This window comes from Gymnoscopelus microlampas (genome assembly GCF_963454915.1).
Source record: "Gymnoscopelus microlampas genome assembly, chromosome: 13".
In the NCBI taxonomy this organism is placed as follows: Eukaryota; Metazoa; Chordata; class Actinopteri; order Myctophiformes; family Myctophidae; genus Gymnoscopelus; species Gymnoscopelus microlampas.
The window spans coordinates 41,650,251-41,662,459 of NC_139950.1; the positions used below are offsets into that span (position 1 = coordinate 41,650,251).

General features: G+C 40.2%; 1 protein-coding gene across 1 annotated transcript in view; it reads left to right on the plus strand.

The window, feature by feature from the left end:
* Positions 1–12,209, plus strand: part of sptlc3 (serine palmitoyltransferase, long chain base subunit 3) — a 56,268-nt gene that overhangs the window by 21,106 nt on the left and 22,953 nt on the right. Inside the window, exons 5-6 of the mRNA XM_084075311.1 lie at positions 2,454–2,578; positions 7,820–7,913. Of these exons, the coding sequence (XP_083931437.1) occupies positions 2,454–2,578; positions 7,820–7,913 (219 nt within the window). The remainder of the gene's footprint in view (positions 1–2,453; positions 2,579–7,819; positions 7,914–12,209) is intronic.

Consider the following 12,209-nt stretch of genomic DNA (forward strand, 5'->3'; position numbering starts at 1 on the left):
CGCGCCCTTACAAGTAAAAGTCCAGAATTCAAAATGTACTTGAGTAAAAGTATAAAAGTATTGGCATAAAAATGTACATTCAAGTACAAAAAGTAAAAGTAGTCATTATGCAGAATGTCCCATTTCAAGTTTTCGAATGTGTAACATCTTTTGAAAATAGCAGATCTACAAGCTCACAATGCATCGCATCGCGACGCATTGTGAGCTTGTAGATCGACTATTTTCAAATGGCCGATATGTATATAGGGCTGAAGTGGTTAATGTATGTTTTGTCATAATAATCAAAATCTACAAATGAACTAGTAACATAAGTTTTAAAATAATTGTAGTGGAGTAAAAGTACAATAATTACCTCTGAGATGTAGTGGAGTAGAAGTATTGGAAATTGGACATACTCAAGTAAAAAAATGCCTCAAAATTGTACTTAAGTACAGTACTTGAGTAAATGCACTTAGTTACTTTACGCCACTGCTAAAATACAACAACACAGACAGACACATCAAAATCATTGCTAAAAATTACCAGCTTCACCAGCTGGTGTGCGATAGAGAAACCAAAGCAGAGTTATAACATTATGGGTTTTTGTATCATTGACTGGGAGCAATCACCACCTGGCCCTGGAGCAAAACGGTGCATTCATAACACGTCAATGGGTTCATCAACGGGAAAGGAAAATATCAACAAAAAGTCAGCAACCCACAGCTCGAAAGTTTCAGGAAGAGGAGAGAGATTGGTATTGAGTGGTTGTGTATGAAAACATAAAAGCACCGAGGCAACTCTCCCTTTTATGGTGTTTTACATTCCGGTGCCTTCCATCAGGGCCGTGTGCCAAGGCAAATCGATTCATACATTTCCTCAACCACTCAGGCTCAGAGCCCCCTCTCTGGCTCTGCCCGCATGTGCAGCTTTTTTTAATCAGACCGCATTGACATTCAGTCTCTTTATACAGCCTTTTCCCCTCTCAGGCCTGCCTCCTTATTGATATGCTAACTTCATATGGGAGGCTTTTGGTTCCCAACACCCTAAGGTAAGAGAGAGTGGAGTGGAGTCATCTGGGTTTACCTGAAATTAGAGTTATTATGGGCTGTTTAACCCGTTAAGACCGGGAACGTCGTCTGTGTCATTTTAAGATTTCTTTGGCTATTCGAAAATGGCAGATCTACAAGCTAGTGCCGCGCTACGAGCTTGTAGATCTGCTTTTTTTCTTTTTTTAAGGTGTGCAAATCTTTGAATATATACATACATTTTTAACTCAAATCTTTGCTTCTGGGGGTCCCTGGAACAAAATATTTTCAGATAGGGGTCCGCGGCCAAATACTTATCATTTTGGGGGTCCTTGACAAGAAAAAGTTTGAGAACCACTGATATACAGTACTGTCTATAGCAACATACGTGTTTTCAAAAAACAAACTGTTAGGATTTGTAGAAGCAAAAGATTTGAGTTAAAAAATGTTTGCTTTAAACATATATAAATATATAAGATTTGCAAAAATGTCATGCCACGCCATGAGCTTGTAGATCTGCTATTTTTAGAAATCTAAAAATGACACAGATGCGTTCCCGGTCTTAATGGGCTAAACAAACAGAGTCACCTGTTCTCTGGATTACAGGGTTCACCTGGCTGCCAACCAATGTTGTCGACGCGAACGCCAAATAAATATTGCAAATGTTCATCTGCAGCGAGGCGAGGAGGTGGCAGTGATCGTATTTGCAAACCTCAAAGCGAAATCTATTATTTTCCCTTTCCCAAGCAACCATGACTGACATGTTTCCTCAAAGCTTATGCAACCAGTTATCCCAGCCCAGCCCAGCACAGAAAAGTTAAACATATCTATTTAATCTGGACTAGGTCAGGGGTTCACAAACGTTTCCATGCCAAGGACCCCCCAAGTAGCCATAGCCTTTAGCTGAGGCCCCCCTGAATTGTGAAATGGATAAAATAAAATGAAAATAGCAAACGCATCGCAACGCATTGTGAGCTTGTAGAGCGTCTATTTTCAAATAGCCACAGTTTAGATAGGGTTAATGTGTGTTTTGTAATAATAATCAAAATCTACAAAGTAACTAAAGGTTTCTTAGATGTAGTGGAGTAGAAGTAAAAGTACTGACAATTGGAAATGCTCCAGTAAAGTAAAAAATACCTCAAAATTGTACTTAAGTACAGTACTTGAGTAAATGTACTTATGATATGACTTGAAGGTAGTCCAGAATCTCTGCCATGTGACTACTAATTCTTTTGCTCAGAGGCAGTCACATGTACAGCTGTCAAAACTTAAGAATGAATAAAGAATACCAACACCACCATAACAGTGAAATACCGGTGGTGGCTAAATCCAACACAACCATGACAGTGAAATACTGGCAGCGGCGCGTAAATCTATCAAGACCCATAACCCTGAAATACTGTCTGGACTAATGTGAGTGACATCGTTTATTGCTCTCTGTCTCTGCAGGTAACCTGAGCACCCACGAGGAACTGGAGCAACTTGTGGCACGCTTCCTCGGAGTCGAATCCTCCATGATCCTTGGGATGGGTTTCGGCACCAATTCCATGAACATCCCCGCACTGGTTGGCAAGGTATGCGTTTTTTTGGGGATAAACATTTGTTTATTGGATTTTGACAGAAGCATTTCTTGCATACAAATCAACAACATATAACATTGCATAGATAGGTGATAGATAGATAGATAGATACTTTATTTGTCCTTGCGGAAATTCATTTTGTACCAAGCAGCCATCAGGATACAAAAAAATCACAAAACATAACATAAATACACAATACATAGACTGATGACACAATACATTGACAGTGCTACACAGCTCCTGAGAGTGAAAACTAGAAAAAACTAGAAAAGGCTACCAGTCATGATTCAAGAGGCATCACATTACATTTTATGCACAGCACTGAGATGGGGCCTGTTTGTTCAGGAGTCCTATACTTGTAGGGACAAATGATCTTGAAGCCCTAGCCTGCAGCATTGGCACTGTGTACCGTCGTCCTGATGGTAACAGGTGGTATTGACTGTATAACTGGGTGCGTTCTATCCCTAGCAATAGCTTTCCCCTTCCTAAGCACCCTGGTCTCATACATTGCTGCCATACTCTCAAGTCGTACCCCAGCTATCTTGCTGGATACATTGATGATTTTATGGAGTGTGTTCTTATTAACCAATGATAATGTTGAGCCATACCAGGAAACAAAACAGGAAGTCAATGCACTCTCCACGAAGGATCGATGGAAGAGTACCATTAAACTTTTTTCCGCGTTATACTGTCTCAGTCTGCGCATAAAATGTAGCCTCTGCTGACCTTTCTTATAGATGGCATCAGTGTTGGAATTCCACGTCAGCTTAGTTGGAATCAATCGTTGTACCCAAGTACTTGTATTCCTCCACAGTCACCACCCCATCCCCATCAATGACTATTTGCTGGTGTGCATCATGAGCACTTCTCCTAAAGTCAAATATAACCTCCTTAGTTTTCTTAATATTCAACTGAAGGAAGTTACTCTTGCAACAAACCAGCAAACTCATCCACTGTTCTTCGGTAGCTCATCTCATCATTCTCAATCAGACCAACAATAGCTGTGTCATCGGCAAATTTAACAATACAGGTGTTATCTGAATCACTCCTACAGTCGCTTGTGTACAACAGAGTGAACAATACCTGTGAGATCATCACACACACCTTGCGGAGCATTGCCTCATATATAGCCCAATCTTGAGTCCCCCCCCCCCCCCCCCCCCAAATGAAAACACAAAGGACAAGAGTCTTACAAGACTTAAAAGAAATAAGATACAAGTAAAAGAGAAACAACAACAATGCACAAAACCCAAAACAGGAACTTAAACAAAAAACCTAACCTCGCATCACCAGTCTTTCCACCTCGGAGGAAAGCCTGGTATTCGTTATTAATGGCCCGTCTGATCCGGTCTAGGCCACACTTACTGAAGAAAAAGAAAAAAATCAATTCCTCTTTCCGGAAGTTGCGGGTTCCGGTTTGGCGGAGCCGCTTTGTTTTGGTTCCCCCTGTTTGTTTCCCCAATCCCTATTTAAATGGAATAGAATTTCCCCCGTGGGATAACAGAGGTAGAGAGACGCTAAATAGTCTCCGGAAAGTACACTCACATTTATATTTAAAAAATAAGCTAAACTACGCCGCATCAAGGATTTTATTTGGTAGGCCCTATTACAATGCCCTTGATCACGGCACAACACCCTAATAACATTACACAAATTATTATTATTCAGATGTTTTTATTGAATGTTCAAGACACATACACATACCAACATATAACAAACTACAAGACACCACAGACACATAACATTACACAAATAAAACAAATTTCGGCAAGACCATTCAGGGACAGTCTTAATTTTCTCCAATTTAAGAAAATATAGGATATCTCTCATCAAGATGAGTCTCCTAGCCAATAAGGTGACGGGTATCCGTTTTAAACACATAGAATGTCATACACAGGGGTCTTCAACGTTTTCAGGCCAGGGACCCTCTAGCCGAGAGAGAGATGAAGCAGGGACCCACTCTATAATGTATGAAATTGTGTTAAAACTTACTTTTTTTTACTTGGTCTGCTCTTTGCCAAAAATAGCAGATCAGCTGTTTTTGGCTAAAGTTCTCCTCAGAAAAGTGATGCTAAGTTCAAGTGGTTGATGTAAAAAAAAGATCATATCACACAAAGATTTGGCGGACCCCCTGTAGTAACTCTGAGGACCCCCTAGGGGTCCCGGACCCCCTGTTGAAGACCCCTGCAATACAGCATAGGAAGAAAAAGTAGCTTGCTCTCTATGGGCCCGACTTCCACAGAATAAGTTAATCTAATTAGCCTAGCTTTTGTTCCAGGCTTGCATTCACGGCCTAAATTAATGAATAATAACAGTCAACTAAATTCAACTGCTAACAACCCTCCCCCCCACCACCCAGTTCCATTAATTAAACTTGTAATTAAACATTACAGTAGCCAGGGGAGACGGTTGTTGCTGTGGGGGCATACATACATAGTGACATTCAGACACATGGACAGCAAAGGGCAGGAGGTTGTTGGAAGGGTACTGCCCAGGGGCATTTATTACCCATATACCCCCGGTCTGTTGTTGGCATACCAGACACACACCGACTACCACGTGGTTACCAGGGGCAACACGCCAGCATGACTATCACTGATTGGATGTGATGGGAGCAGGGCGAGGTTGGGGTTTAAACCATTAAGACCGGGAAAGTATATCTGTCATTTTTTAGATTTTAACCACTTTAACTGTTATCTTATACTTTTGGCTATTAAAAAAAAATAGCAGATATACAAGCTCATAGCGCGGCACCGAGTGCCGCGCTATGAGCTTGTAGATCTGCTATTTTTTTTTTTTTTATCTTGAAAATATGTGCAAATCTTTGAATATATATTTTTTTAAAGCGAAGATTTGTAACTCAAATCTTTGCTTCTGGGAGATTCTACAAAATGTCATCTAAATCCTATGTTTTTTGAAAAAACGTATGTTGCTATAATCAGTGTTTCTCAAACTGTTTTCATGTCAAGGACCCCCAAAATGATATGTATTTGGCACACGGACCCCCATCCCAAAAAATACGTTGTTCCAGGAACCCCACCAGAAGCAAAGATTTGAGTTAAAAAATGTTTTGCTTTAAAAAATATACATATTCAAAGATTTGCACAATTTTTCAAATCAAAAATAGCAGATCTACAAGCTCATAGTGCCCAAAGTATAAAATAACGGTTATAAGTGGTTACACAGATGCGTTCCCGGTCCTTAATGGGTTAAGTGCTGAGGATGTGGCCATTTATGCAGCTCAAGTGGGTTGTAGCCCCTAAGGACCATTTTTGGAGAGAGCCCCCACCACGGGGGCGGAGTGGGTGGGTGGGGGATGTCCGAGTCTGTCACAGACTGCCAGTGGTATCCTACAGCGACAGGCTGAACTGTGGGCCAACAAGGCCGTGATGATGGCCAGAACTAGAGGGACAAGCTGTTGGTAGGCTATAGGAGACCAGCCAGCTGGACCCCCCAGGCCAAACTGAGGGGGGGGGGGGGGTTCTGTCACTGAAATGGTGTCGACGAATGCACACAACGAGAAGTCATTCCTCTCTATGTTGGCAAAATGCTTACAGCTTAATCAGCACTAAGCAGTTGTCATGATTTGTTGGATGTTTACGTTATCAGGGTTCATTAATTTGCATAGGATTTGTGTAGGAAAAATCTCGGTGGGAGGCTGGGAGCATTGCATGGGAAAAACTACTCACTACAGGTCTAGCACGATTAAGACACAAATGAGTTGTGCTACAAAAGACTTATCAACATAGGAAGAAATATTAGCTGTAATTATAACTCAATTTAAATATTATATTAAACGTAGCTTTTTTTTTTGCAACGATAGCAGTTCTAAGACCCTGTCGGAGACCTAAGTGTCGAAAAGCGTCGGTCAGCTGTTGCCTTGATCATCTGCTAAATCAGGGGTCTTCAACAGGGGGTCCGGGACCCCTAGGGGGTCCTCAGAGTTGCTACAGGGGGTCCGCCAAATCTCTGTGTGATAGGATCATTGTTTTTTACATTAACCACTTGAACCCTAGCATCCCTATTCTAAGGACAACTTTAGCCGGAAATAGCCGATCTACAAGCTCACAACGCCTCGCCCTGCGAGGCGTTGTGAGCTTGTAGATCTGCTATTTTCGGCAAAGAGGGGAAAAACGAGCAGACCAAGTACAGAGTGAAAGTTCACTAAGTATTGATGGTTTAAGTCGTTAAATGTCAGAAAATACACATTAATAATAAATATGAATCCAACATCTATGAAAAGCTTTAATCTGCAACACAATTTTATGTAATATATAGTGGGGGTCCCTGCTTCATCTCTCTCTCAGTTAGGGGGTCCTTGGCCTGAAAAGGTTGAAGACCCCTGTGCTAAATACATTATTATATATTTTCACCTGAAGACAGAGTGCCTCGGTATTCTTCTACCTACAGTCTGCCTCACCACAAGCAGAACTTTGGGTTCCTTTGCTTCTATTCCTATACCTGTTCCACTGAAGAGCACCTGTTTTGAGCCACTGTGATTGAACCCAGGCAGCGCTTCCCGTTTCTTTTGTTTTGATAGCAGTTTTGCCTCTGTATACCTGAAGGAAGGAGGTATACTATCTCAGAACTAAAGTGCGTTGCACCAGTAAACTATTGAAGAGAACAACAATCTGCCATCTTGCACCTTTTTCTTTTTGTTTGTAATCAGTTAACGCAGTCACGTTAATTATGTATGATTGAAGTGCCACAACACCTCTTTGAAATGTTATATATTTTACATTATAGTTCAACTTAAAAGCGGCACGCAGTTTTTGGTGAATACACACTTTTTTTTTTGCAATGATAGCAGTTTCACCTCTCTTTATTCATTACATTATTTAGTGCCGTGGATGCCTGAGATGATGCAGAGCTATCCCACACTGTCCATAAAGTAAATTATGAGCATGCACTGACCTTAACTAACATCAAAAATTCCTCTGCATGCGGAGGCATGCAGATGCATGCCAATCTTCTCGCTGCAAAATGTCATCAAGTGTTTTCCAAGAAACCTGTGCATTATTTTAATGGGACCAATTTTCTCTACATTATTATTATTAATCATCATCATCATTATCATTATTTGTTTGTATTCATGTTTTTCGTAGTGCGAGAATTGCATTCGGCCCCATGTTTTTTTTTGTTGTTGCAGTATTGTAGCTATTGCAAGATAATTAGGGAGCTTTAAGGTGATTATTTAGATTTGAATGACGTCTTTGCTCTTTTCTGGTTATTCAGGGTTGCTTGATATTGAGTGATGAGTTGAATCACACGTCTCTCATCCTGGGAGCCAGACTATCAGGAGCAACCATCCGGGTGTTCAAACACAACAGTAAGTACAGCAAGTTTTTCATCTATAACACCTGACTCTGCTTGTTTTTGTCACCTCTGTTCGGCACAACATAACTAGTTACTATTCCTTTGAAAGTGCGGTAAGTGATATGTTTTTGTTCAAATAACTGTTAAATGGGTCTATGATAGCCTGATAGCAATCATTGCTTTAGAACAGTGGTTTTCAAGTCTTTCATATCAAGGGCCATTATTTATTCGGCAGACCACCGTTTGATGAGATTTAGACTCTCAGACCCAAGACTTAGAATATTTTGTTATCGTTGGATCAGATTTTGTCCACAATTCCATGCTGTATTGATGTTGGTACCAATAGGAGAGATAACAGGCAAACATTGATCAAAATAACAATTATTTAATGAAGTAATGCAGATGTTTAACAATAATTTAACTCTTGAGTGTGTAAAATGAAACCGGGTCCATTTGGTTTCATTTTACGCTCTCAAGAGTTAAAGATCTATAAGGGTCCATTTGGTTTCCAACTCTTCCATCATTAGCTGGGGACCACTGGTGGTCCCCGGACCACTGGTTGAGAACCACCGCTTTAGAGTGTTTGTTCAGTGACGGGGGTCTTCCCGTCTCTCCAGCTCTTCAGTGAATGGAAGGATATCAGGACATCAAGTCACATTGGAAGTGATGAAACAAAAGAAAAGATGAACAGAAAAAACATTGAACTGGAAAACTATAAAATTGAGGCTGATAAATGGATCTTTGTGAGGTCTCTCTCCTGAATGGATAAGAACACATATTTTTTCTGTTTCTAAAGACCTGCAGAGACAGCTGTTACTGAATAAACATCGGAATATAGAACTTTTTTGTTTTGTTTATTGGTATTTTCCAATTCACATACAGGTCAATAAGATAAAAGCATACAAAAACTGTGTATGTTAACCCTCCCACCCCACAAAGTTCCCACTCCGAAAGAGCCACAACCCTGGTATCTTGTTGTACCATTAACAAAACAAAAGACAATGCAAACAAATAAGACACATTTCGCAATGAAAGTTGAAAATAAAATGTGAATCAAGGATAAAGAAACAAGTCAAATAAGGCAATGTAGAACATTTTAACAAGATATTTTAAGAAATATCACTTACGGTACACCCCCTTTAATGATAATTTCTTCAACTAGTCCATACCCAGGGTAGGTTATGTGCTGTGCTGTGCAGCAATAGTCCCAAACCCTTTTGGCCTCAAGGAGGACACCTTCCTCCCATAGCTTGGCTGGGGCTGGAAGCATGCCGACGATAGCTCCCATAGCCGGAATTCTTTTACATAGACATACTAATAAACAGCTTACATTTTGGGAAAGTGAAAAACGGGCGTCACTGTTCCGTGCACATGCATCAATTGCTCCAACCACTCTGAGGAGAACCGGGCAGAACAGGTTTTGGTGACAGGTTTCTGTGACAGATTTCGATGACAGAGGTTTGTGGAATTAATAGGAGGATTATAGGAGGATATTGGTTCTATAATGTCAACTATTTTTGTTACAAAAGAACGAGGAAAAGAATTCAGCATGAATAATATAACACTTGTCACTTCCATGTTTTTCCGCCATTGGAAACCCGCCCTCCCTCTTTGCAGGAGACAAACCTCTGGCAGCAAATATGTCCTGACAGGTACAAGCAGAGTCGGTTAAGGGTCTGTCTCTCCTGCAGACTCTAGAGGCCAAGTGTCTGAAAGTAGAAGCCCCCAGGCATCTCCCCAGCTGACCCCTCCCTACCCCCCCCCCCCCCCCCCCCCAGCATTATACCCTGTGGCCTATTCCACTCTTCATGCTAACACTCTTTTATTTAAAGTAGTAGTTCAGCCAAAAAATGACTCATTTTCTATCAATTACACACCCCATGAAGCCTTGAATTCATGGATTTCTTTTATGTTTTTTGTCGCATTCCGGAGCCAATCATTTGATGACGGGGTGTCTTTCCGGAAGGAGACACAAAGAGACTCCTTTGTGTCTCCTACCGGATACATTAGCATCTTTCCGCCGGTAATTAAATTATTGGCTCAGGAATGGCACAAAAACAAATCCATGAATTCAAGGCTTCATGGGGTGTGTAAATGATAGAAAATTAGTATTTTTTTGGGTGAACTACTCCCTTAACCCATTAAGACCGGGAACACATAGCTGTGTCATTTTGGATTTCTTTCTTTCTAACTCTGAGATATATATCTATCTTTTTTTATACATTCGATATTTTTTCAAAAAACTGTTCGGAAAAAAATGTTTCGAATTGTCAAATCATGGAAGAAAAAGGGAGATGGGAGAGGGAGTCCCGCACACTGTCTTCACTTATAAAGAGGTTTTTATTTAGGATGCAAAACGTTTCGGCCGCTTGGACCTTCATCAGGCATAAAGAAGCAAGTGGCACACAGCCAGTATATATGGCATCTCTCAGAGAGGTGCGGTCCACCTCAGAGAGGTGCGACGCACCTGTCCGTTTGTAGGTGTGCAAAAGGACTTTTCCTAACCTTTCCACCTCGTCATGCGTTGTCGTGAGCTTGTACATGTGCCATTTTCGCTAGTAAAAAAATATGAATAATAATCGTATTATTTTCTAAATGTCTCAAATATTTCAATTTTGCTTGTATTTTTTTCTATTTTCCACCTACGATGACATGGCCAAACTAGGGAGGCCAGGTTGAAAATGGTTAACGTACAAGGCTTCTGTTTGCTAAGAGGGTTAAGTTATGCTGCTCAACTTAACAACAACAAAAGCCAGGTGAAAGGCATTGTGCAAACACAGTGCTGCAGACAAAGTGCACTTTTTATGTTTTTCAATGCACGCCACAAAGCATGCCAGGCAAGCATTCTGACGATGAGCGATACTGTACAGTGTGAAGAGGAGAATCTGTTTACAAAGATGTGACTAAACAGGTTTGCTCATTCTCAGAGGCACACACACACACACACACCGGGGAGAGCATTCCTATGTAGTGTGAAATAGTTCAAATAGATCTTTAGAAAGATGATAGCTGGAACTCTTCAAAGTGCGACGTCGTCTGTTGTTTGCATTTAGATGCAAAACAAAATTTGCACACCGGCGGGTCATCTAAAAGGCAAGCTTTCAACACATTATGGAAATGTCCCATTGAACTCCTATTTGCATAGGAGCATATTAGTTCACATCCTCTGGAGTTATATCAGGCGAAGCCTTATCGTAGCTCGGTGACTTAACAGTTGGTATGTATTCTAAACTACATTCCATGGCATAGGTATGCACTATGCAGACAGGAGAAACCACTCCTGTAGACTTCTGAGTAAAAGTATCAATACTGCAATGTAGAAACACTCTGTTACAAGTAAAAGTCTGGAATTAAAAATGTACTTGAGTAAAAGTACAAAAGTATTCGCATCAAAATGTACTTAAAGTACTAAAAGTAAAGTACTCATTATGCAGAATGTCCCATTTCAAGTTTTCAAATGTGTAAAAATGTTTTGAAAATAGCAGATCTACAAGCTCACAATGCGTCGCGATGCGACGCATTGTGAGCTTGTAGATCGGCTATTTTCAAAAGGACGGAATGTATATAGGGCTGAAGTGGTTAATGTAGGTTTTGTAATAATAATGAAAATCTACAAAGTAACTAGTAGCTACAGTTTTCAAATAAATGTAGTTGAGTAAAAGTACAATATTTGGATCCGAGATGTAGTGGAGTAGAAGTAAAGGTACTGAAAATGTAAAATATTCCAGTAAAGTAGAAATTCCTTACTTAGTTACTTTCAACCACTGGTTATTGACATGGTCAGGTCATTACATAGCATTGTCTGTTTTCTCTTTTCCAAAATCGGGGATTCATATTTAACACTGGTGTGAGAAAAACCCAATTAAGATGGCTTTTTTTATGCTCAATCTTGTGATTTTATTTGGCCACGTTAACAGTTTGTCATACAGTGTTTGTTTTGGGTTTCTTGATGTGTGCACGTCTGAAGTAAAACATTGAAGCCCAAGTTTTTGCCATATAATGTGCTATGTACTGTATTATGCTTCATTCAAATGATCGTTGTGACCTGATTATTCCATGTAATGTGTGTATTAGTATGCATGGAAACACTTGTTTGCTTTTATCTTTCCTGTGCTTATATGTTGGTGTTAGATCATTTTTTCCCCAGATCATTTGAAATCAAGATTCTACTTTTTTTTTTACAGAAATGCATCAATTGCAACTGAAAAGTAGGACAGTTTAATTACCATGCACATTGTAGCCATCTGTGAACAGTACAGTACATGTACAGTATTCTAAACTAATTGACACTCTGTTCAGCTGTTGCTCA